The 27082-nt window shown below is 40.6% G+C and overlaps 1 protein-coding gene across 3 annotated transcripts in view; it reads right to left on the bottom strand.

Moving 5' to 3' along the window:
* SHISAL2A (shisa like 2A) overlaps positions 1-27017 on the bottom strand; it is a 52492-nt gene extending 25475 nt beyond the window's left edge. For 2 of the 3 annotated variants that reach the window (XM_067001582.1, XM_067001583.1), the window contains exons 1-7: positions 26789-27017; positions 18345-18484; positions 15494-15567; positions 9175-11278; positions 6343-8760; positions 5636-6245; positions 4034-4139 (exon numbers count right to left, since the gene is read on the bottom strand). In XM_067001582.1, the coding sequence (XP_066857683.1) occupies positions 11123-11278; positions 15494-15567; positions 18345-18484; positions 26789-26970 (552 nt within the window). In that variant the 5' untranslated portion in view covers positions 26971-27017 and the 3' untranslated portion in view covers positions 4034-4139; positions 5636-6245; positions 6343-8760; positions 9175-11122. Of the gene's footprint in view, positions 1-4033; positions 4140-5635; positions 6246-6342; positions 8761-9174; positions 11279-15493; positions 15572-18344; positions 18485-26788 lie in introns of all 3 variants that reach the window. The other variant, XM_013176300.3, reaches the window with a different exon arrangement.
* Positions 27018-27082: the final 65 nt, after the last annotated feature.

Genomic DNA, 27082 nt, shown 5'->3' with positions numbered 1-27082 from the left:
GACACGATGGGTTAAAAAAACAGTTTATCAAGCAGTATTGGGTAAAATAAAGGACCTGCTGTAAAAACAAAACACAGGAAAGCTACTATGCATGGTGTTAACTTAAAGAATTTCATCTTTAAATGTCATTTAATATCTTTGTGAGGCATTCTATTTTGGTACTCTCATGCCACAGAATTTGATCAGTTTGCATTAATAACAACCGTATGTTAATACTGCAAACAATTCTGTCCTGTATTTTTTTCTCCTAGATCTATATTCACATCGGTGTCTTCACAGAAGTCCTTAGACAGGAAAGTAACAGCAACATAGTGGATTAGCTCAAGTGAAACCAAGCTGGTCATGTTTTCATATGGATTAAAGCCTTTTCCCAGGTCCTGGTATTTTGCATTTTTGCCTACACTGAGCTACCAGTAACAAATAAAAAGCAGTCCTAAAACAGCCCTGTCAATATGATCAGACTGTTTACAAAAATCATGAGGTTTTTAAATAACTGTTTATGTCCTGGAGGTTTGGCAAGAGGGAAGACCCCAGCAGGCAGAATCTCAAGCCCTCCCCACCGAAGAACACAGCAATAGCTGTTCTTTTCTAGTTTCCAGCAAAACGTTTGTTATAAAGCTGGGAGTGAGGCCAGGTGTGGTCACAAACAAATTTGTGAAGGTGAAATACTTATTTGCTGAAAGTAATTGCTTCCTATTATGATTACCATAGCAATTAGTGTAATTCTCTAGAACACTGCGTAACATCTAATTTACTGGAGAAGAACAGCAAATAAATAACTCTGTCTGCTCCAGAAAACACATTAGTACCAAATCTGGTTTGCTACGTGGACAGCAGGGGAGCTGCACTGTCCTTAGCACTTCACTCTTGCTTTTAAATGCTTGGCTTAGCCAAAGTTGGAGTCAATTAGGTCGCTGTCCCTTAGCAACCACAGCTGGCTTCAGGAGCAAAGCACTTGGGAGCGGACGATGCCTGACTGCTAAACATCGCCACTACAGCACACCCAGGACCACTCTCTCCTGCTTACAAGCGGGGAGACTGGGGCGCAGAAACAGAATCAAATGCTCTTTTAAAGAAGTGTTCGCATCCAATTTTTCAAGCTACTACAGGAGCTTTATCTCCCTCTGATTTCCCACCATCCCCTCGCTCACACAGACTGCTTTCTGAAGAAGTGTTTGAGACAGTAAGGACAGAGGTAAGCACCTAAGTGTGTCTCAACGCATCTAGTTGCTAACAGCACCAAAGCCAACTGCAGTTAAACACCTACGTACTGCAGATGTCCCCGTGGACCCCTCCTTCTGTGTACTCACATGCAGCACTTGGGTGCTTTTGAAAATGCATCCCTCTTTGCTTAATATTATTGGATCTCAGTCCTACCTGTGCTTCAGCTGTCTCGTACCTTCATCTAACACTATTGGAAAATATTACGCATGCTGGTCTGCCACCAACTGCAATGTGGGGCTTCGTTTTTACTAATTAGAGTTGGATTTTCTTCAAAAAGGTGCTTGCTTCAGCTGTGAAAGTTGTCCTGGAGTTTTGCCATCAAGCACAACACCACAGTATTCCAGGGATTAAATCCCATCTCACCCTGACTACTTCAACAATCAACCTTTTTTTTTTGTCTGTTAAGATTTCTTTAAGTTGAGTCTAGCCATATGGAGAGAACCCTGCAGATATCACAGTTCACCAGTGACTGATGTTGGAGTATTTTAAAGTAGGTACTTAGGATGTCCCTGCATAAATTAGGAAGTTTTGAATGAAAATATTACTGTAATTGTACATTTCCTGTAAGTTATGGAACTTTGGTATTTCAAAAGTGGTGGACACTTCAAACAGTGGTGACGAAAATATTCCTTTATGTAAAAGTACTTCGACTAACTCATTTTTCCCTCTCCTCAAGATATTCTAACTCATTGGATTTATAAAACCCCCACAATCCTCTATCTACTCTTGTAGCATGCAGGAAGTACTGGAGAAGGGGCTGGGCCCACAGAGCCCAGAGCAGACATTCTGTCCTAGACCTTGATGCATACCCACAGCACAAATAATTAAATATGTGCTAAAGGTTATTTGAGAAAATAAAGTGTATAAGACAGAAAAGTGACAAATTTTGAAGGATCCTTAGTTAAGATTCAGGGCCTAATTCTGATATTGTTTAAAGCTGTTTAAACCAGGGGCTCTAAAAGAACCAAGGCCAACGTACACCGGTGCATAAGAGCGCAGCATCAGGCATCTTCTGCTTACAGCTGTCAGCTGACAAAAGCACTCTTGAATGACAGATGCAGAGCAGAAGGGTCAGGGCCACACAGCACTGTCCAAGACTGAGAGAAGTGTGTTTTCCCCTAGGAGTTTAAACAGGTTTGAAAAACATTTGACACGTATTACAGGAACTCCCAGTGCAAGCTGAAGCCCAGTGCGGCTGGTCTCAGAGCAGTCTCAGACTGGTGAGGATAGTTTTGCTCTGATATTCTAGCACCCAGCTAAACTGTTCCAATCTGGAAGATCAAATAGATGCAGCTGAAAATACTGGTAGCCAACTATTTCTCATTTCTTTTTGCAGCTGGAAAATGCTGTAGAAAACAGAGGAAATTAATTTGGCTGCCACATGTGACGCTTTCCTGGTAGCCCTTAGGTATTTTGTTCAGCCCCAACACACAGGAAAGAAAAATGTCTCAATGTATTCAGTGAGGATCCAATTCTCCACTTGTCACACTTGGCAGCAAATCACACATGGCAGCAAAGCTCTGACTGGCAGGAGAGTGCCGCTGCTGCTGCCCAGGGAAGAGCAGTTCTCTCTTGCTACACCATTCATCTAATCTATCGCTCTACTGACCTGCTTATTGATCATTCCCTGGAGGTCCAGCTTTACAAACAGCACCTGCCAGGGATGCAGGTATGCCATAGAAATGGAGTCAACAGGTATGAAGTAGAATCTGCAGCTACGGGACATAGGCAGCTAAAGAGCAATTGCCTCCCCTGGGCAACTCAAAGCAGTAAACAGAAGCAATCCACAGGAAAAGCCAGATTCCTTTCCTCACAATCGCAATATCACAAGTCTACATCTACCTGAATCCCTCGCTGCCTCATCTCTTAGCCTCTGATCAGTTATGTTCAAGGCTGCATATCAGCTGCGTACATTTTGCGTACATTTCTCTTCCCTGCTGCCCAACCAAAGCTGTCATACCAAGTTGCCCCGTGCTGCTGTGGATCCTTTTCCATGCTAAAAAACTTGTGCATTTCTATTAGTCATGGACCTGAGTGTCTTCTTATGGAACAAAGGATTTTGAACTGAAGGAAATGGCACAGGATCAACGTAGACAGCGGAATAAGAAATGCTTAGAGTCCTGTCTAATAACACTCGTAGGCTTTAGAATACGATGTTCAGAGCTCCTGGGAACTGCAGTCATAGCAAAGGCAGCGAGGTGGGAAGTGATCATTTCAATGTAAACAAGGAAAGTTCTGTAAAACTGCTAACACAGAGCTAGCAACTACTTAGGGATTCAAGGCTTCTGTGTCTGAAGTTCTTGTGTTTTGAAAATGAAATTATAAGATCCAACAATATTCCTGGTATATTAGACACATATTAATTACGTTCTATAGAGAAATGAGATGACATTTAAATTGCTTCCAGTAATATAATTGCACAATGAAACTACTATATTTCCTTATGCTAAAATAAGAAACGATGATTATGGCAATGTTTTTGTTTTAATAAGATATATGTATATATTAAATTTACACTCCTGATTAGCACAAAATAATGGACAAACATTGCAAACTCAGTTTATGCTTAGCAATACTGTAACTGCTCCTCAACTGTCAGAGAAACATGTGCTCCCTGGTTTTTCCCTTCCAGTTCCCTTCTTAAGCACGTGCAGCATTCCTGCCTCCCTCAAAATTTGTTCTGTAAAAGGCTGCTATGTGCCTTTGATACTGTGGGATCCTATTCTTCCTAGTCATTAGACTTGAAAGTCTATCTGTTACCCAAATATTTGTTAAAATATTCACATCCCATATTGGTTTCAAGACTTACCTTGAATAAGCTCAGAAGAGCTTAGATTCTGAAAGTTACCTGGGATTAATAGAGTGTTTTCCACTCAAACCCCACAGTCTTACATACTGATCTGAACATAGCATTCCTGAAAGGATAAATTGGAAAAATGTAAATGTTAGGGGAGGCATGAGCCAGAAAAGAAAACACTAAGTACTTTCCCTGTATCATCTTATGCTGTGGGACTGGAAATCCACACAACCACTGTTCTATCTTGAAGAAACAAGGAAAAATTTTTAAAAAGTGAAAAGACTAGAAATAACTTTCCCCCAAATCTTTCCCTCACATTTCTATTGCTGTGTTAGACACCAGAAAAAAAAGCATAGAAGTGGGTGAATATTTGGATTTTAATTTGCCATTAAAAATGAAGTCACAAGGGAGACTAACGCAAGCACTGCTGAGAATGATAGTGTGAGCTGTGGCAGTTGCACATAGATAACATGAAAGCAGCCTGCACTGAATACTTCTGTTACCGGGGTACATCCACATCCCCTCTGGAGCACTAAGCCCCATGTTCCCCAAGTGCAAAACCATTTTGTCTCTCGCCTGGTCCTTCTTTTCTTCTTTATGTGCTTTTCAAATAGTACAAGAAAACAGATGGACTACCACTGGCACTACGCCTCTCAGCTTTGTCCCAGCCTGAACCAAGGGACTTCTTGCAATTTATGATAAAGCTGGACCTGGGCCTCTACTGCCCAGTGTCCTTGACAGGACAGATCAATACAGCTTTACAGATTGTATCTCTGAGGTAAACAACCAGACAGACCAAGGACTAATGCCTTCAGCAGGCTTTCTGTTATCTCATGTCTGCTTTTGAAAGAGTCTTTTCCAACTCCATCCTTTCCCAATGTGCATGCTTGTTGCTCCTCTATTTCCCTTTTCCTCTTCCTGTATGTTACTGTGTGGAATTAGCAGTGGACGCTGAACACCATTCAGATGCAGCTCAATGATTTGCCAGGGAATCCTCTCTACAGGTGTTTGAATACCCCAAGAGCAACTTTCAGATTTAATTCAGTCTCATTATATCACTGAAACAGAGTTCTGCACTTTTATTATTCTCTGTCCTGGGATACTTTATGCTTCCTTTTGCTATTCCAAAAAGATATGGATGCAGATGCAGAAAACATAACATTTTGTGACATTTTTATTTTTGGCTGGCTCATAATTAACAGTTACTGGGCGAGTTAAATTATTATTCCACTTCCCTTGACTAACACTTCAAAGTGACTGCTCAGTGCAACAACATTTTTTTTTTTTTTTTTTAAAAAAGGGTATTGTAGTCTTCTGAGTAACTTGGAAAATTGCATTATTGAAATGCTACTGCTGCCACTGAGGACTCTTCAGCTCCTCATCTAACTTACTGTTGCCAAGTTGATAAATATGAAACACCACCTGTTGATAACCTGCAAGGAACACTCTTTTCCTCAAGTGGAGCAAGCTCTCCAGTTGAGATGCATTGGAGGGACCTTTACAACAACTGCCACCCATTAGCTTGCTAATCAGCAGCAAAGTGAAAAGTCAGACCCAAAATCTCCATCCCAAAATTCATTAGAACTTGAAGGAAGTCACTTGCATGTTACTCACCAGTAGGTCTGACGTACATTTGCTGTCAACATTATGATCCTTTTGTGTTTTGTTTTGTTTTTCTTTACAGAATAGATGATGTTTGTGAGAGGTATTTTCCATACTGACTTGAAGCTTTAAATTCATATGCAGAAGAATAGTAAGTGATAATGGTGGATCACAGGAATGAAAAGTGGAGTCAGAGGGGAAAAGGGTGTAACAATTAGAGATTTCCCCTGCCATCCGAGAACCCCAGCCCTATCCTCTTCTACCTCCCTTTCACCTCCCTGCACATACCCCATTTTTTCAAATTGCTGTCACAGTAATTAACTCACTTTCACTCAGTTTTCCCATTAGTGAGCTAGACTCCCTATCCCTCCCAAGTGATCTGATCACTCTATCTCCAAAAAATGTAGTTAACACACCTGAAAATGCTCCATGACTGTCATACACACTTTGCCAGTTCTTCTCTATAGGTCCTTGTTTGCTGTATGCATTCCCAATTATCTGCCTTCTAAGGTCTGCCAAGGCAGCATGTGCATGTGAGTTGGCCAAACACTAGGTCACACCACTCAAGGGTTTATAGAGATGAAGTTTTCACATTTTCAGACTGAACTTTCAAATTTCTTACCTAGAAAGAAATCAACTGAGAAATGCAATTTGTGTATATTGTTTTTGTCTCTTACGTGAAATGAATATCCTTCATGTGTTGGCTTAGGTGCATTTACCTCCACATTTCCTCATCATGAATGCAGTGTAGGTGCAGGCAAAGCTATACAGGAGGCAGCATACTACTTCTTACTGACTGCTCTTTAAAGCTCCATCCTGGAAAGGGCTGAGTGCTCTCAAGTCTCCATCTAGTCAAAGAGAAGCAAAGTCACTTTACACATTAGAGTCCAGCTCTTATCTTACAAACTCCATCTGCTATAAAATTACCGAGTGAAATCTGTCATTCTTCATCTGTTTAGCCAAAATGAGAAAATATTGCTAGGATATGACTGAAACTCAAGAGCTGTTAGAGAGGAGTTTGGATCTCATCCTGCCTGGTACTGAGTTCACAACCTAGCTCTTGTGGCATAAGAACTGGCTATTCCCAGCAGTTTTTACATTTATTCTCTCAGTTCTAGCAGAAAAACAGACATTTCCATTCCATCTGTCTCCCCACACACACATTTGTATTGTTGTCATAAACGCAGCCATGGCGTGCAGTCATCAGACTCTGAGACTTAGGACAGACAGGCCGGATTTTTCATGACACTGATACCAAATGAGTGTCACAGTGCCCCAGCATCCTGCAGTGCTACTACAGCTTTCAAATAAGAGGTCAGTAGAAGCTCAGAGGATTGTACATTTCTTATTTTGCTCCTTTTTTCCTAGCCAATCCCACTGGAGGACTGGGGTCACTCATGGCAAACCCCAAAGCCTGTCACAGGCGACCTTGCACTTGCCGGGACCTTCTCCATCCTGCAGAGTTACTTTTTGGCATAAAGGACTCCCATTTCAAGCAAAACTCTCTCCTGGGACCAAACAACTGTGGAAGAGGCAGCAGATACCGCTCTGCTGGGAAGAGAGAGGCATGTGATTGGGAAGAGACGGAAAATGCTGTTTTCCTCCAACCCTTCTCCCCCCAGAGTGGTGGTGCTATACAGGGCTCCTGTACAGCCCTGGAGAGAGAAGAGGTGAGAATGAAAACTAAAGCACAGCAAGACCAAGGCAGACCACATTGACAGCCCCAAAAGGAACATGTATCAACATACAGATGTGTCTATAGTATATAAATCTTTAAAATCACAGTCCTACCAGGATACTATAACAGGCTTTGCCACCAACTTGTGTACAGGCTCAGTATGTTTAGAGGTAAAGATCTGTAGGACTTACTACTTGTGTACTTTACTTAGCTGTTCATAAGATTTAACTAGATCTCCCAGCCTTTGCTTTCCCAGTTCCTGCTATCCCATTGAAATAGACAAAATAAAGAAGAGGAAATACACATAAATTACAAAATCTAGTAACTTGTTCTTTAAAAGAACCATATTACTCAGTTGACCTGTATCTGTACTCATTAGAGACAATAACCTTAATAATTGATTCCCCAACTGCGGTTCAAACAGTTACTATTACTTTTAAACGATGTTTTACATTAATACCAAATGTATTTCTTGGAGTTACATCATATCTCCCATTAATTGTGGAGAGATTCTAAATTTCTTGCATTCCTCATAAATAAATCTACTTATGTTACTGGAAATATATCTGGCTTTTCATTCAGTATGAAGCACTCAGATCTGACCTCACATGACATTAAAGGTACTGCACCATATCTCTCAGCATCATTAAAATAAGCTTTTTATATTTGCTCAAGAACGTGAAGAAAAATGCTTCACATGCAATGCTGTCTTCACTATGGATTTTAGGATGTCTGGGTTTTATGTTTTAAGAATGGCAACACGCAAAATGAAAAAAATAACAAGTTCCTCTACCTGTTTTAAAACCCAAATACAAGAATTGTGACTCTTTCTTTCCCTCCCCTCATTCTTTGCACCTAAAATACTTTTTAGCAAAACCAGTAACAGACTGAAGGGTGCGCAGCTGATCTATGAAACTCAGAAGGGGTAAAAAATTTGGATTCTAAAACTTTGCTAATAAGTTACCCTGAGTCAATTTTCCCATCTATGCTCTTGTCTGTTCTCATTTCCCACAGGTAGTTACAGCATTGGCAATTTGAAGTATTGCATAAATAACTTGCTGGTATTCAGCATGTTGCTTTATTTCCTCTCCTATAATTGAGTTGTGTTGGTTTGACATTTTGATTCAGCATTGTAGAAAGAGCAGACTCAATTTACTGAAATTTCTGTGGTTGATGCATTTAGGGAAAAATAACGATTCCATTTTGCAGTGCATTCATTAAGGGGAAGGTACTTACCTTACGTTTGTTTGCAGAACCAGGTAGTCATCAGGAACAAGAGGAACACATCACTCTCCTTCCTGGGCTAAGCAACAACTTCGGGCAGGGTGGTCCTGACCTAAGGCCCGATTTCCATGTGTTGTTTTTTTTTTTTTCTCCCTGTTTTCCCTGAATGGAGTCCAGTCCTATGGCTATTTGAAAATTATTTGCAGAGCCATTTTGGTACTCTCTTGGTCCTCACCTGAATATAGAAAGGGTTTCCATCTGTTACACACTGCCTGAAAGCAGAGGGAGAATGCAGAGGCAGAAATAATGGCAAAGGACCATGTAATTGTAAGGTGTTATCTGTGGAATCCAGATTATCATATGAAATATGAGAACTGACAACATATTGCTTGTCTGTTGTATAGTATTCTCATCCTATGTTTTCAACACAATATAATATTAACAACTCTTTAACCACCTATTTAATGCCTGTTAACATTTGAAGTCTACTTATATTTTCTACTTATGTTTTCCCTTACATTTTAAACTAAACAAAAAGCTATGAAAAGGACAAATACATCTTCCATGTATACCTACTACGTCAGCATTCCTCCAACCTTAGAGCTATAATCACTTCTGAATTTATTTGACAAAATATTAAATTCCTTACCCGCAACTGAGAGACAGAAGATTTCTTTAAGCTTCAGGCTTATAGATGAAAACTTAAAAGCTTCTCATTTCTATCCTAGGAAGAAGCTGAATCTTTACGCTTTTCCTGCCTCATGTGCGCCATAACTTGAAGGACTGAGTCATCTTGGGAATCTTGAACATTTGCCATGTTAGGAAAACAATTAAAACTGACATTACTCTCATTCAATAAACCTGTGACTTTGTTTTTAGTCCCATAATTTAGAAATTGCAAAGGCCAAAGTTTTCATGAATTATACCTAAATAAGGTGATTAATTATGAAAGTTGTTACAAACTTGACTGATATTGTAGAACCATTATGTCTTTTCTACTTAGACCAATATTACAAGTGAGCAGTCAGTTTTTAATACTGAAATATCTAGAGAATGTCAGGGATGACAAGGGTAGACCACTTTGGAGTGAGCTATTCCTACCAGTGTGACTTCAAAGAAAGATGTAGCCAGTCCCAGAACTACCAGTAGCACCCAGTCTGCCTGGTCCCAAGGAGATCAATCAGAGGCTGGTGCCTGTGCTGCTCTGCTGATATTGGTTAAGTACACAGGGAGATGATGCAGAATTTCTATTCCCCACAGTCACTGAGGCCTATTGCATATTACATCATCCTCTCATTTTTATTTTGGCCTTATGATTAGCAAAATTCCTTCACTTTTAGGGGGAAAAAAGTGCTCACAGCAACTCTTGCAAGTTCTTTTTATTAGCATTGATATGTGTAATGGTAACAGAATAGCCTTGAGTTTGCTTTACTACAGTCATTTAAACAACAAGCTTAAAATGCTCCTTGAAATGCTCCCAGGGCAAAAAGAATAGGGCTATGCCTAACAGGTACATTAAGCCTTATGTCTGTTAAGCACAGGGACACCTTTGTTGTGATTGCACGTTTGAAAGCAGTTATGGGCAACATACTGAATCACCTAATGAAACCAGTGTGGGAGGTATTTTTTGTGGTATTTAGAAACCCTTAATTACAAACTAACTAGCTAATACATTTCCTAAGACAAGACCAGAAAAAAAAATAGGCATTAGAAGTGAGAAAAACACTAGAAGTTTGGGTTTTTTTGGGCCTTCTGGTTTTACAATTTGTTACTTTGGTATCTTAAAACACTCAAAATGAATAAAAAGCTGAGTATCTGAGGGATGATCGTATGAGAAATCAAAGATTTAGAAATTGCCCTGGAAACAAAAAGATAAATATTTTGATCTGCAACACAAGATATCTTATTACTTCACAATTTAAGAATTACAAGACTGCTGGTTCACCAGTTCAAGTTTGTATGAAGTTTAAAAAACTTGAATCCTCTTTGTTCTAAAAAATCTTTTATTAGTGTTTTAAAATGAAAAATACATTTCTCATTTCTATGTGAATCTCAAGGCTGGAATCCTCAAAGGAAACCAGATGGCAAAATTAAAATAAACTGGCAAAAATTGTAATTTTTCCTTCTGCTCTTTGACTGGCACTTTTTGACTAACTTCATTTGGTAGGGAAATTTTCCCATCAAAATAATTTTAAGATCCACGATAACTTTCTGAGGAAAGAAAGTTGGGGAAAAATGATAAATTAAGAAAAATGCAACACAAGCAAATGCCTGATTTTATTGAGGTACTGCACTCACATATTTTTGTGCACCAAGCCAGCACATTTGGTTAAGTTGATCATATTAATGATGTGAGGACACCACATTAAAATGGCACACAGGAACAGCTTAAAACAAAGCTTCGTCAACATGGTGTACTAAATTATGCTCTGCCTAATAACTGTTATCACATTGGAATTGCAGAGGATAAGACAACATAACTTGCATGAAAATGACTAGCAGCCATAGCTGGCATGTGCAAATCAAAATATACTTCTCATTACAGTAGCCATACACAAATACATATCCCAGCACAGCTTCAGGTTGGTCTGTGGTTATCAGCTGTGGTTGTAGGAACCAGGAAACAACTCAGAGTTGGTTAGGTTCTTGTGGGTCACAGTCCACCCTTGTGGCAGAAGAAATCTCTTGAATCCAGTTGGTTCTGCCAACAACTTATTTTGGTGGGGACCTTGTGAAAAAATGCAGCTCTGTACCTGCAAAATAACAAGCACAGTTGAGAATCAGACTGCACAGGGGAAGATTTTCTTCTGCTACACAGCACAGCTAAGGAGATCCTACAAACAAATCCAGAACAAACCACACAGCTCAATGCATTTCACTGGGATTACTTATTCCAAGCATCTCACCACATTCCTAACCTTTACCATGTGAAATATTATACCTCTAAAGGGCATCACTACAGCTATGAACTAAGTGCCTCCTCTAGGAACATAAGTGGATGGGTAGATCTGCTGTTGCTCCTCTGCTTTGTAATTGGGGATTTCATCCTGGATGTGATAAAAACTTAAAAACACAATGGTGCTAGAGCAAGAAAAAAAAAGGCCTAACAGACAAGGCAGTCTTTCATCTAACATTTCTATGCAGTACCTCTTGGAAAATGCACTACTAATATTTACATTAAACTGCCCTTTTTTTTTTTTTAAGGTAGACAATGTGTATCTTTAAACCTGAAGGATAAAAAATATTCAAAACTACATATACAGAATTTCTACACAACGAAATGATTCTACTGCTCATTAAAAAGGGATTGCTTCTGAAGTCTTCTGAAGTGAAGCACAACAGCTGTTGGCACAGCTGGGTTTAGAAGCAGATGTTTGTCTAGGTAGGCAAAAATAATAGGTATGCACTGAAGTCTGGCCAGAAAATCTCAGCTAATTCAGCTACTGACAGAAGTTCTGAGGTGTGAAATCTTGGTTTTCAAGGCAGATGGTTACTAGCAGCAAAGAGCATCCTAGCCAGGCAAGAACATCAGTTCAATACTGGTTCACTGGGAAGAGTGCTGCTTATCTGAGTGATACTTTTCGTAGATCCTAGATTTTCTTTTGCTTCGGGCTCCATGGCGGATTACACATTCTGACTTAAATCAAAATGCACATGACAGATGTAGACTTAGATTTGTACCCTCCCCCTGGCATTGCCTTCTCTAAATACAGCATTTCCAATTAAATATCAGATCAGAAGGGACCTCAGACGTTCCTATTATGGCCATCACTTTCTCCAGACTAGCAAGCAGACCCACACATACTCTGACAGCACACAAGTCTGTTTCTACTCAGAGCAGATGGACAGACATTTCCTTCCCAGACCTGGATGCAGTCTAGCAAGAGCCAGGGTCTCCTGGTGTCACCTTAGAGATGCCTGGGGCTAAGACAGCCTCCCACATACATCAAGGCTGTGAAGATGCTTCACCTATTTCACCTTTGACAAGTGTGAGTCTAGCCTGTTCTTCAAGATCCCTTTTGAAGAAAAGTCCCATCTGCTGCTTCATTGCCTGGTCTAGTATTTCTGGTACCTTTATAGTTTGGAAGATTTTCTATTACTAAATCTGGATCTACTTCAATGTAGAATCCAGCTCATTACTTACCTTGCCTGCCACAGACAAAAAATAATCAGTCCTCTGCTTTACTTATCAGAACAGTCATCTTTTCTTTTCTAGACTTAAGCCAGCTTAAGCTTGATCTGCCTTTCTAAAACCTTTATCATTTTCTCATTTCTGTCTCTTCTCTGGTTTATTAACACCTAAAGAGCATTGCTGTATCACAGGTACTGCCAGCATTAACTGGAATAAATACCACCTTACGTCCTGAATACAGCTCCCCTCCTTAGTATGTCAGACAAAAGATGGGCACAGATCATCAATACTGTTTATTACTAACTATAAATTCAAGATAATTTTTCCCCCCACATTACTTAACCAGTTATTCTCCCTCAGGTGAAAAAGAAAAATCAAATCTTAAAATAAGTACAGTACTTGGCTTTCATCTTTATTGCATTTCACCTTTTTGATTTCAGAGCTTTTCTTCAGGGCACCAAGATAATTCTGAAAGGCAGTTTTATCCCCCAAAGTCTTGCAGCCTCTCCCAGGGTGGCATCATCCATAAATTTTATACAAATGCTCTTTATTCCTGGAGCCAAGCTGTTAATATTCATCTGGAATAGTACTGAGACATCCTTCCCTCCAAAAATGTCTGCAAGTGAGCCACTGAAAATTTTGGGCTAATTTTTCCATATATACTTGTAGTCAGAGCCACTTGTTCCCACTTAACTGACAGACAAAATTACCTTGACAAAGCGATAAACTGGCTTATGATTTGTCTTCATGTCAGATATTTCTCATGTATAACTTAATCATTTGACCTGTTAGCACTACAGGCTTGAATTAACACCTCCAGTTCCTCCCCTTTCCCTTATTAAAGCAAAGACATGTTTGTCCCTTTGATGGAAAAGAACATGCAGACAAGCTTGATCTGTATGGTGAACTACCTGCATAGCCATGGTGTAGGGGTCCTGTTACCAATTTAAAATCTTGAATTTGGCAGAAGAATGGATGTTAAATTTAACTGCCATGTGGCGCTTTCTCACAGCAGTTGAAGGTTTGCAGCTACTGGTGGATGCAGACTGCACAGTGAAGTGGCTCCTCATAATAAGTGAGGGCATGAAATCTGCAACAAGTGGACATCAAAAGCAGAAGACAAAAAAGCAAATAGGGACCTGGAATTTTCCACCAAAACTTCACCTGATTATCAGTTAAAGCTCAGAAAATATCCTTGCCTCCCTTTTAATTTTCACAGAAAGTTCCCAGCTGATGTATTCTAGATCTGGAAGCAAAAAAGGCTGAGCACATGTTTTTCCTTGTTTTAGCACAAAGAGGTCTCATGATAAAGCCAGCCTCATTTTGCCAACAAAGAAGAATTGGATAATTCATGCACAAAAAAAGCTGCTAAGGTTTTTGGTATTGATATAATGCATGCACTCAAACCATACAATGAAGTCCTTTGCAGCTGGCCTTTCAATTCTCGCCTGTTGCTCTGTTTCTGTAAGCAAGTGTTTAGCAGGCTACATTTCAGAGCACTTCCACAAACATCAGTCTCTATAGCATGGAAGAAAGCAGGCAAACTGAGGCACAATGAAATGAGAGGCTCCTGGCCTTACAGAAAGCAAGGCTCCATCCACAGACCTGAACTGTGGTCTCATCTAAGTACTCAGTGCCTGCCTCAGACATTTTTGGATTTTCTTACTACGGAGGGCTGCAGGAGCCTTTTAAGTCCTCCTATGGCATTTTTCTCCCACTATGCATTTCCTTTGCCACAGCAGGAAAAGTGTGTAGAGGGGATTGAAGTTTCAAAATGAGTTTTGTTACCCTTAAAAAATAAGGTAACAAAAATAGCAGGACAAGCAATCTAAACCTACTTGTTCTGCTGGTAAGAGTGTTGAGAAGGATGCCTTTGCACTTATGATGGACAGGATGGCTTTTTTTAAGGGTACAGGAGAAAATACACAAAGCAGGAAACTGACACATTTACTTTCCTACTGATTCAAGAACAACTGCTGAGCAAACAGGACCAATTTATTTCTGGGACAGACAATACCAATCTATGGCATGGATTCCTCACATTCTGTGATGTTTAGCCATAAGCTTTCACCCCCCTGCAGAAAGGGAAATAATGTTTCGTGCCATCTGAAGTCTTCTGCATTATTCATTAATTCCTCTCAAGTCTGAAGTACAATTCTTCTGTATTGGAGTACATTTTAAATACTATTTTGCACGGTCTGTGCCATAGGCAGTTTGACCTTTAAACATGATTTCAGCATAAAAATCAAGTTAGCATATGAAGCCTCATTTTTTGCATGATAACCCTGTTCATTTCTCTATCAGACTTGACTCAGCACTCATAGGCAGCATCACCAAAAAACAGAATATGACTAAACTACCAGATACTTCACTGCTCTTACCCTTTGCCATACAGAAGCCTTTCTACCAGTTCATTACAGAAGAATTTCTTTTGAATAACTTACAATGGCTGCATCCTTAGTAAGGTCTAGTGCAGCTTGGACTGCACCAGGGAAAGGACAAAGACACCATCGGGGGAATGTAATGTTCTCTAGCCTACAACCATGAAGTACTCGTGTACAAGTAAATCAAAATTTCTGTTCACGACAACGCAGTCATCTCTTGCGTATCTTCACAAAGGAGTATGCGTGTATGTCATGCAGAGATGGTTATAAGGTCCGCAAGTGTGACTCAAGGTCCCCCAGACTTTTGTTAGTGCTTTTCGCAAAGCTAAACACCCATATAAAGAACCATAGCACTTTGAAGAACACTTTTCTGATCTGCATCACTACGTACTGAACAGAGCAAAGGATATAAAGATACAATAGAGAATGGTGGAAAAGTGTTGTTACCATACCTGTTTCCATACAGCACTGGTAGCATCCATCCAGTACTTGTATTTTTTAACATATAGAACTCCCTCTAGCCTCACTGTCTGAAAAACAAGAGCATTTAGTAAAACAAGTACGATTATTATTCTAATAGTTACAAGTAGTAATACATAGAAGTACCCATTGCACTAGAAAAAACATTGAAGACCATTGCTCAAAGCTAAACAGGCAAATTCTAGCTGATAAGCCTTTTGCAGAATCTGAAATTCTAATAAAATTTGCACATCTATCTTATTGTTATATTTACTAACAAACTATAAATTACTTATGTAAAAATTCAACAGTTCTACTTCCTATTTTTAACAAGTCTGAGCCACGCAATAACCAACTTTTTGACTACTGTATGAGGGAAGTAAGGCATACAATAATCAATCGTATGTTTAATGAAATACAAAACTCCATCTGAGATGATACATTTTGAGTGAAAATGCATATAAGTACTGCTTTCATAAATGAGCATGCACTGAATGCTGCAGGGGTACTGACACTGTACACCATCTGATGTGAGACAGCCTTCATCCAAAGGCAAGACTACTCTAGTTCAGAAAAAGCAGGGCTAAACTAAGTTCCCAGGTAGAACCCATCATCCTGAGACCTAAAAGCCTCTGAAGCTCCTAAAAATTGCTTTCATTTTTATTGCCTATAGAAAGAGCAGAAGAGAGGCTGCTTTTATTGTTCCTTAGGCCTGAAAGCAGCTAACCAGCCAACTCATAAGAGACTCTGGTCTTGCATAACTTCCACGCAAAAGAAACCCAGGCATGATGAAGATAAGCACTCAGGCTTGTCAATGAAATCCTTCAGCTTTTTCAAAGATCTCTCAACCTTGGCAAAGCAATGGGCTTTCAATTTCTGGCAGTCTACCTCATCAACAGCTAAAGCTATCAGAACTTCAGTGTGAAATAATTGCCATTCAGAGCAGTCAAAGCAGCAATATAATAAAAGTGAAAACAGGACAAGGAAAAAGTCAAACCAGCACTTAAACGCAAAGCAATGCAGTCTGAATAAAGCTCAAAACAACATGGGAGATGGTTAGGAAAACACAGATCTCTCAACATCGTGAATCCTAATACCTGGAACTGAGAAAGAGAATACCTACGTGAACCCTGCAGTCTGGCACAGAAATACAAAGCATGAGAAACACTGCTGTCCTGGCAATAGAATAGACCAAGAGCTAATAACACAGCAGAAAAACCTGAGGGAAAAAGTTAAACAGCAAAACATTCAAAAGCATAATGCCAGTTTATAATTAAAATACAGCCATCTTGTAAGAGTTCACTGGGCATTTTGTTCATCCCACTCAAGCGTTTATTTAGGCTTCTCTAGGTAGCAGGTGCTATTTCCACTGTCTCTCTCCAGGACAGGTGTCAAGTTTTCAATTTGCAGATTAGTAGCAGTTTGCTGAATGTGTGACTTTTGCTTTGACAGCTTGCTCAGCTTAAGTAGCTCCAAAGGAGGCTTTGCATTTCCTGAAAGCCCTATAAACTGCATTCTCTGGAAAACAAAACAAGATGTAGGAAGTGTGGTATGAAGTAGGCTGAGTTAGATATTCATCTGGATGCTTAATACTGTCTCATAGGCTATAATTACAATAACTCATTGGTCATCTATTGCCATTCAGGTACGTTGAAGCACTTTAATAGCTAGTAAAAAAAAAATGGTTGAATTTGAGTTGATAAGGGAGAAAGCAAGAGACTTCTTTCCATGAATTATTTCCCTTTTTCATCTTGTTCTACTTATAAGGCCTAAGCAAATAAAATCCAACAAGAGAACAAACATTCACTTTATTTCCTAAAACTTTACTGGTTGAACTAACTAAAGCCAAATTTAAACATTTAGGAAGTCCACAACAAAAGCTGAAACTTATCACACCACTTCCTGCCATCAGAACTTGCAACCAGATTTCACATGTGTACGTTTCTCACTTATATGTGAAAATAAATCTTACGTAAGCCTAGCCATGCCTGCTTCTACTCCAGCTCTGTGATCAGACACCTGTACTCTTAGAGCAGAAGCTTCTCTTTCTGCCACTGATCTGATAACATGCATGTATGCTACTAAAGCAATGTCACCTTATGCCAATGCTTCCTTGGTTCTCTCAGATTTGTATTCAACTGAGAACATTAATTTCTAACTAATACCCAACAAGGTGACCTTTGTAGTCAGTGGATAATGTATTGTACTGGCTAACCTGCATAAATGATCTAATTCTTTTAATTAAAAAAATAAGTGTTAATACAACTGACCATCAAGAATGTCATCTTTGGAAAGAATTGTGAAACCCAAAGCTTTTAGTCAGCATTAAAGTCTAAGCCACAAATACTGGCTGAAGTAGCCACAGGTTCTCCTGCACCAGTAGGTGACATGCATTGTTCCTGTAGGTGTCTGCTCATCCACTGTCTGGGCACAAATGTAAGGCATGAAAAAGAATTATTCCTCCCTGACAAGGAAATGCATTTAAAACTTTTGAGATTCTTATCCCTAGAATGAAATCACTACCATATGTTTGTGTACTTGAACAGGAAATCCAGAACAACTAACTCATTCAGCCTCTTGCTGATGATGGGATTTATTTGTTGCATCCTTAATAAGGATTGTGAAATTTTACATTCTTCCTGCTAATTAAATATATTAAGCTTGTGCTAAATATTTTCATTTGAGTTCATTACAGATTTCGTTTAGAATATAGCAAAATAAATTGACTACATCCTAAGGCCACCATCAGAAAGAAAATGTATGGTTGGATTCTCCACAGGTGTTTTTGATGGAACGTTATCTCCTCCAGAGGAAAAGCTTTATTCTGTCAATATCCAGCCTTACCTGCCATCTGTAAGTGTAAGCCTGTATCCAGCTTGCTGCGAGGCTTTGTGCTGATAAACAAGTAACAGAGAACACACACAGTGATGATAAAAGCAAACAGGACCACTGCTGCTATTGACAGGCCCACAAGCGCTCCAATGCTAAGAGAGAAAACAAAGAGATTAGGTGTACAAACATGCTGGGATAGCCATCGAAGTAGTGGTCAGGATGATGCCCAGAGTTTACATGTACACAGGTGAGGGAATGGCTGTATATTTTTACCGTACATAGAAATTTAGAGCTCAATACTTAGTTTGCATATACTGCATTATTTCTTTGCCCTCAAAAGGGCCGATGACATTACACAGCAGTTGAACACCAGGCCCTTTGTGATTTTTCACGTAACCTATGCATAGTATCCCTCAGCTTGATTTCAATTAAGTTTATGAAAATCAGAAAGAACTTAATGCAGTAACTGATGCCAGCGAACCAAACTACTCCAAAGCAGTGCATATTCCCAGATAAACCAAATTCGGGAATACAGGCACTGTGCTTCCCAATTAAAAGTACAGTCTGAAGGATGCACAGCCTTCACACAACATTACTATCTGTGCAAAAGCTGAGAAAATTAACAATGGTCTTCCCAAATAGACAAAAAAATCAAGGTATTTCAACAAGAAAATTAATGCAAGCTACTGAAAAAAAGTCTTTTTTTTTGCCTTTTTTTTTTTTGCTTTAACTTTCCCCAATTTTTGCAATTCCTTAGCAGAATTTTGACCAATTTTGAGAGAGTTGCTAAATATCACATGCAAACACAAAGTGGAATTCCAGAGCTCCAGGCAGTTGATGCAAACTCCTTTCTTCTCAAACATGACTATTAAAGCTGCATTTTCAACCTGAAATACCACATTTATTGCAAGAAAAGCTTATCATAGGACTTTAAGCAAAGTACTTGTTTGTAACAGGCTTTTCTCCAAGGCTGACATGTCCATTAAAAAAACAGGATAAATGTGAAAGCCACATTATTCAGTTCTACTAGCAGCTCTGTAGATCGGGGTGGAGTACTGTGATCATTGTTGTGCCTCTTGGTTAATACAAAGAATCTTGAATTAAGGTGGGAGAATCACAAAATCATTTAGGTTGGAAAAGACCTTTAAGATCATCAAGTCCAACCATCCTCCCAGTACTACAAGTCCACTGCTAAACCATGTCCCTAAATGCCACATCCATACATCTCAAATACCTTCAAGGATGGCAACTTCACCACCTTCTTCTGCGATCTTTGTAAAACTAACAATTAAGTAATTTACACATTAAGGCATCAAACAGGCAGAAATAGAATATTCAGGAGGCCAAACACATGGCAGTATCTGCAGATTTTACCAGGATATTACATCCGCAGGAGAGAAGTTACTTTATACTGCTTCCATAGTCACTCAGTGAGAAAGTGTATGTACATACAGCAGTGTCTTTAGTAGTTTCCTTATTTCCAATCCTTCTTTTCAAGTCTTTTCCTAATAAAAAAATTTCATGCTGAAATAAAGGGCCAACTGCAATACAGCCCACCTGTCATTCACTATACTCTTGGGCTACTCAGTGCTTTCAGTGTACCTGTCTCTGGTTCTACAGACCAAGCCAAAGACTTAAGAAATTAAACAGTGGCACTTGGATCACAGTTTGAGGCTCAAGAATCCTTATATTACTACCCCAGTATATTTACAGTTTTAACATAGAAAAAGGATAGAGATTAACGTCTTCAGTTCTATGGTAAGAACTCTAGTGACAAAAAAACCCTAGAGTTTTACATGAACATATTAAGTATATTTTTTGGCTCAAACAGAGCATAGAGGCTGGAAACGTTCTGATTAATATGGCATTTGATGACATTCTTACAATCAGGGATCTCACATGGGTTCTGGCCTCATTTTTTCATTTGAAACATCTTGACTCCAAGGACAAAACAGAAGCAATGCACTACACTGGGCTGAGGCGAGCAGCCAAACCAAGAACGATCTCCAAAGCTGATTGATTCCATGCAAGAAAGTAACACATACCGGGAGGTTCTTCAGAAATAGGTATCTGTGCTTTTTCATTCTGTTAGTATTAGCCCTATTTTAAGATTTCTTTCAAATAACAGTCTGCAGTGCAGGACAAAAGAAGTTGCTTATCTCCTATCCAAATGTTAAGCAGAGTCAGCTGTTCTAAAGCTGGCTAAATCAGGTACATATTACTTTTTTTTCCCTTCTATTCAGGCATCCATTACTTCAGTTGTAGCTCTCCTCCATGCAGAGACAGATGACAAAGTTAAGCGATACAGCTGAGCACTGTGCAGCAACAATGCCTTAGCATTATTATTGTGCAAGATACCTTGCGAGCTATGAACAGCAAAGGTAAGAAAAAACAGTTCTGGGGAAAACTCTCCAATATTTCCTATTACAAATCAAAGATTTATAATAGGTTACACATCGCTAAAAATGCTTGTTATGCAGCAGCAATGTGAAGAGATCTTACCCAAAAAATGGAAATTGGCACCACAAAACCAAATACAGACATCCTAGATATCACTTCCTAAAGCAATCAGCAATTAAGAATCAGGTTGTACTTAGTTTTCAAACATAGTATGTCAATACCAGATTGTTCTCAATGTGCTGAAGCAATCAGACCTCTTAGAGTGTATTATTAATTTCTAAAAGGTTGATTTGGGGTTAAAGTTTGGGAGTGAGATTTTTATTTTTAATTTATTGAATTAATTCAGGGGAATTTAAAATGCCTTCTACATTTCTGAACACTGAAGCATCCTAAGACAGTGACTTTTTTTTAATGGTTAAGATAGTTATCAAACAAAATACCAAAATAGCCATCATTTTAACGATCACCCTTCCCTGAAAATAAAGACAACCCTTCAGCAGGTCCCCTGCCTTCTCCAGCAATTACTCCACCTAGTAGTAATGTAAAGCTCTTGTTAAAAAGATTTTGCCATCTTCACTTTAAACAGTAGGTGTTTAAAGTCTACACAGCAGTCCACATAACAGCCCACAGGTCTCAGGATGAGTCTTCAAGATCAGGCTTCTGGCAGCACAGATATTAAACAAGAAAACTTAAAAGTTGCTCTTGTCCACAGCTGCAGCCTCACTAGCATTAACAATTCCCCACCCACCCTCAGACCTAGCAAAAAAGCAGCTGTGAAGGCCTAGGGGTAATCCTGGTGCCATTTACACAACATGAACAACTGTAAGTTTGACAGAAGATCCCCAGACCAAACAAAGCTCTCCCAGGTTTTTTCTACATACAGCAACGACACAGCCATACCACAAGCATCGCTGGTGCTGTTACACTGAGCTCCATGTACACACATGCAGTGCTGCCACACCTGCACTGCCAGAGGCTTTATTGAGCAGAGAGGCTTCACCATCTGCAGGCTCCCCAGGGCTCCCTCTGTGCTGTCCGGAGAGCTCCTTTGTGGGTCAACATTTCTTGCGGTGGAGGCTCAGCAGACACCTGCAGCTATTTTGAGTCCTTAGAACTAGTCCGTCCACACCAACAACAGCTAGGAACAATTTAAATATTGGCTAAGCAGATGCAGTACGTCCACCGAAAGATTAAAAGGAAGCTCATGAGTCATCTGGATCTGAGTGAAACAAATGTTCCTAATACCATTGCTGCAGTGATGTACCGTACGTAGTACTTGAGAAGCAACTGATAAATATTAACAGAAGACTGGAAGAACGGGCAGACAGGAATAAAAGACTTGCTATTTTGGAAAGCCAAAACACTCTCACAAAGATCTGTACAGCTGAGCAAAGCCTGGCTAGAGCATTAGGTCACTGTGGTTCTACAGGTGTTAATGAAGTACCCTGAATGAGAGCTATACTTGGCCTGCCTCAGTTTTAATCAAATATTATATGAAGCTAACAGAAAAGACTTTGGAATGGATGCTGTAATTCTATTTGATACTGAAAGAAGCCATACCACTTGCAAAATAAACTTTGAGCAATGACAAAAAAGAATCTTAAGATTTTTAAACAAAAGGTATTGACCAAACACAACAGCATCACAGTTCAATTCAAGTGCTACCTGCTCAGCACTTCCCCCTTCCACTCAGTTTGGAGGTAAAGATGTCCTAAGTACATGTACATAGCTCTGAAGGGTAACCTGTTCAGTGCTCTGCTCACTAGTGATTTCTAGCATCTGTTTTGTGTTTCAGAAGCTGCAAAACCTTCTGGCAAATTCTGCACACTGCTACCTTTTTGCTAGTGTTCACTTCCCTGTTCCATGGGCTCCTGACTTGACACAGGAAAAGACATCCTTCGCTTTTCCTCACTGAGGTCAGCTTTTCCAGAAAGGTAGAAAGAGCACCTAAGACCACAAACCAAAAGAGATAAAACATTACTTGATCTTAACTACCAGGGAAAAAAAAAAAAAAAGAGGATAACCAAGAAACAACTAATATTACAGATAAAAAGTTTAAAAACTATGTAACTTGTAAGAGTTGCTCAAAGGTATATATATATTTTTGTGATTGTCCAGCAGCTCCAAGGACAGCAGGTGTTAGGGAACTCAAAGATCAGTTCTTGCAAGAGTGGGAAGGGAAAAGAAGGTTCAGTTTTGCCAAGGATAAGTGAAGCATATAGCTATAAACTTAGTACAGACAGTAGTGATTTGGCAAAAAAAATACCACCATAAGCCTGCAAGAAACAATCGCTTCAGGTTGCCTAGGCTGCTGGTTTCTTCAGGAATTACTTCTGTCAGTGCTGGCTGCCAAGTGGTTTGGCAATGTGTCTCCCACAGCAGGAAAAACACAACAGAAACGCACATTAACTGCCTGAAGCTGTTCCTGGTGTGTCAAACAGAAGTAATCCCTGAGATACCACCAACCACTTGGTGGTGCATTCAGCCACTGCTTTGAAATTAATGAGTGCAGCCAAGCAAAGGAAGATGCAGGATGAGGAATTTCAAGCTCTGGAGTAAAGAAAAGCTTGCAACAGTTTCCCTAGAGGATCTTTCAGCTCCTTTCCCTTTACCAGTAGTTTCACAATCTCCAGACTTATCTTGGCTGGGTTTGGCAAACTCTTGAAGAATTTTAAGACTTAAGGGTTAAGTCTTAAGAGTGCACCCTCAAAAGCTGTAATAAGCACTTGAAGGATTATTTTAACTTATGGTTCTGATGTAGGCAACAGCCTGAAACAAAGACAAGCAAAGCATGGATCACCAAAATATTGAGAGCAATCAGAAAAATGTTATTTTAAACATGTTTTCTTTAAATGCCTAATGGAGCTGTCATGTACAAATATATACAGTTTAAGGTGCTGCAATACTGTACAGCTTCCAGCATGTTAGGAACTAAAAATTGTCCTTTGATTTGTTACTGGGAAAGCACTTCAGTAAACAGAATCTAACCATTCAGTTAATTTGCTTAGAGAAGTAAATTACATTTATTTGCCTTTTCTCTCTGAGGGATAAAAACAGTTATGGCAGAATTTAAGCACAACCAAAACCACACCAACTGCAGTTTCCTCAGACCCCATCAATAGCTTAGGGCCGCCATATTGAAAAAAGGAACAACAACAACAAAAAAAAGGAACAAATCCTGAAGTTTCAAAGTTTTGGCCCAAATTTCTGACTCAGAGGCTTAGCAGTCACTTCTCAGACCCTAGAAGATCTTTGTAAGTGAAGTTCCTTCAGAGAGGTACTTCATTAGAGCCTCTCATAGGATTTTGCCCTTTGAAGTACTTTCTGAAAGACCTAGCTTTAACAGCCTTCATTACACCAATCCTGGTGCAAGAGCATAACAAATCTTCATTATACATTAGTTCTGCCCTCTTAAGAAGGCTTCCCATGACCAAAACAGACTATCCAAAAAATTATACCATATGAAGTTAAATAGCATGGTTATTCAATGAGAAAAATGTAAGAAGGACACTTGGGAACATCCTCTTACAGCAGGAAAGCTGAACAGTTCTGTCAGTCTTCAGAGATGAAGATGCTTGGGAAACACATGTTCAATATCAGACAAACTAGATTTTAAATAATTATACGTTCTCATTTAACTTGTCTAGTATTTGGTAAGTCTACAGTACTGGACAGCAAGAGCCCTGAAGGAATTCTCATGTGAAATTGCAGGACTGCTGGCCAAGGCACTCCACATAAGGCACTCTGTCAGAGGACTGGCAGACTGGAGATGCAACTCCAAGCTAACATAGGGCTCTAGGGGTGAAACCAAAAGCTAGACTAGCAAGCCTGACTTCCACTTGGGCAAGAAAAAGGTCCATAAAAAAAAGAGTAAGACCACTAAGCCAAGAGATAAACACAGCACCCTAAGCACCCACTTACCCAGTGGCCTGGACACTCAGGACCAAGCCTATACAGCTGGTGGCCCTCAGGAGAGCTCTCTGAGCTCTGAGGGGGCTGCTTCTCTGTTTCTCCTTCCCTTGGGAGCTGCCATTAAGCTGAGGCTCTTACCCTGCACCAGGCCAATCCACGTTGATCCAGGCCCTCACTTGCAGATTTACCTCCTGATCTGACCTTGGGCTTGCCAGGTGGGGATAACCAGGCTGTGACTGACTGGTTACTGTCTCCAGACCTACCCCTGACTTGCTCACTTGATTTCTCAGCTTGCCCTTGGGCCTGTGTCATCACACTGGACTTGTCTGGCAGTCACAGGGATGTGTCTGGTCCTGGCTACTGCTCCGACCAGGCCTGTCCTGCTCACCTCACCTGGATACAAGGGACAGGTCCCTTGCTAGTGAGGTCACCTCCTCAGCCACCTTCTTACCACGCTGTGCCCTCAGGAAACTCCTGGTGCTGACTGCTTCCAGACACAAGCTTCTGTAAAACAGTCGGCATCACTGCAGGGGGAAAATACTGCCTCACTAACCTGTGGGAAGGAGTCTGTGAAGTGTCAATAGGCAGATGGATAAAGGAACCCTGCATACATTGCCAACGGCTTTTTGAAAAATCTAACTATAACCCACACACAGGAGGTGGGACTAAAAAGACTGAACTGACACAGGATTGGGGAAAGTATTCTGTTCCAGATCCAAAATGGCTTAAAAGAATAAGGAGCAAAGCACAGGGCTAGGTGGTCCCTTTCCAGTACAAAAAGTCAGTGCTGAGACTTTTTATTCAGTCTTCATCTATGACCTGGAAAAGAACAAAGTCTGAGTTTGATGACCCTAAGCTACTACAAGCGATCATATTCTATGAGGGCAGGGAGTGCTAGAAGGCTCACAGGAAACCAACTGAGCAGGCAAAAACAATGCAGACGAACTTCAATGTACATAACCTACTGAGAAAATATACACAACCAAGCCTAGATGATTAAGTCAGAACTGCCAGTTCTGAACGCAAGAAAAAATGTTTTAGAGTCAGTGACAGTTCAATAAAATCAGTATCAACATGAAGCAACAGCCAAAGACATCAACAAAGCATCAGCCATCAAAAGGAAGGATTTTGAGACCAAGACTGAAGGCAACATTTTGCCACTGTGTAAAACCTTGCCTTACCCACACATCTTGAGTATGCAGCTCCAGATTACGCACCTCAAGAACAGCACTGTGAAAAGGCAACTAAAACCATCAATGGGACAGAGTAGCCCAAGGATAACCTAAAATGGAATAGGACTTTAAAGACTGAACCACTAGGACTGTTTAAGTTTGGAAAGATGAAAGCTGAGAGCTGATGCAAACGCTTATAAAGTTTTGAGCGTTGTGCATTAACTAAACATGCAGTTGTTGTTCACTAAATCTCACAATGCTAGAGGGCACTCCAGAAAATTACCAGGAAACAAAACTATAGAAGCTTTCCTTCTATAAAGCTAGTAGAGGGATCTATCCTCAAAGAGCAGGTAGTGACTGGTACTACTGGGACTGCAGAAGCAAGTCCAGAAAGGGTTTAGGTACACATGAGGATAACAAGACCATAAGGGAATACACAGCCAGCAGGGATGCTGGGCAGCCTGAGGGAAACCAGGCACAGACAGCACCAGACTGGTGTGTGCTCCCCTACCAGCACCTCTGGAGATCCAGACGGACCCCAGAGAGCATAAGTATGGTTACCTGCCATTTTCCAAATAGAAACTTATTCATTGTTAGATCTTACTACACACACAGAAAAGTAGTTGAAGTCACTAGAACTTTATGCACAGACCAGCTTACAAGCTCTGGCCACAAGACCCAAGTTCCCCTCACACCAAAAGCACGGAGGGATGCTCCGTCCACAGGCACCGAGCATCTCCCAGTGCCTCACTGCAGGTACCACGAGCCATCTCCTCCAAAACCCACCCTGGCGCAAGCAGAAGCCCCTTTTGGAAGTAAATGCAGCCTGAAAGGCTACAAGTACCTCAGAAATAGACTCTCAGGCAAGTCCGGACCAACACGGGTCCCTCACCCTCCGGAGCAGCCACCCAGCCTCGCCGGCGGATCCCCCACCTCCATGCCGGGGCAGGGCGGGCGCCGCTGCTCCCCTACCTGAGCCACCACATGTAGCTGTGCTCGTAGGGGAAGAAGCTGTGGGGATCATCGCAGCAATACTTGACGTCCTGGAAGCCGCAGCAATACACGGCGCGGGCGTCGCCGCCCGCCCGCGGGCAGCTGAACCCGCTCACCAGCACCTTGTCGGCGTTAAGGTAGCTGCTGCACTCGGCGCTCATCGTGCCGTGGCCGCCCGCGGGGCTGCCCGCTGCCTCAGCTCCGCCGGCACCCGGGCTGGAGGTGGGGCGGCGAGCGGGCGGAGCTCGGCCGGCCGAGGGGCTGCGGGGCCGT

The sequence above is a fragment of the Anser cygnoides genome, chromosome 8 (genome assembly GCF_040182565.1).
Source record: "Anser cygnoides isolate HZ-2024a breed goose chromosome 8, Taihu_goose_T2T_genome, whole genome shotgun sequence".
In the NCBI taxonomy this organism is placed as follows: domain Eukaryota; kingdom Metazoa; phylum Chordata; class Aves; order Anseriformes; family Anatidae; genus Anser; species Anser cygnoides.
This window is presented reverse-complemented; position numbering and strand designations above follow the sequence as displayed.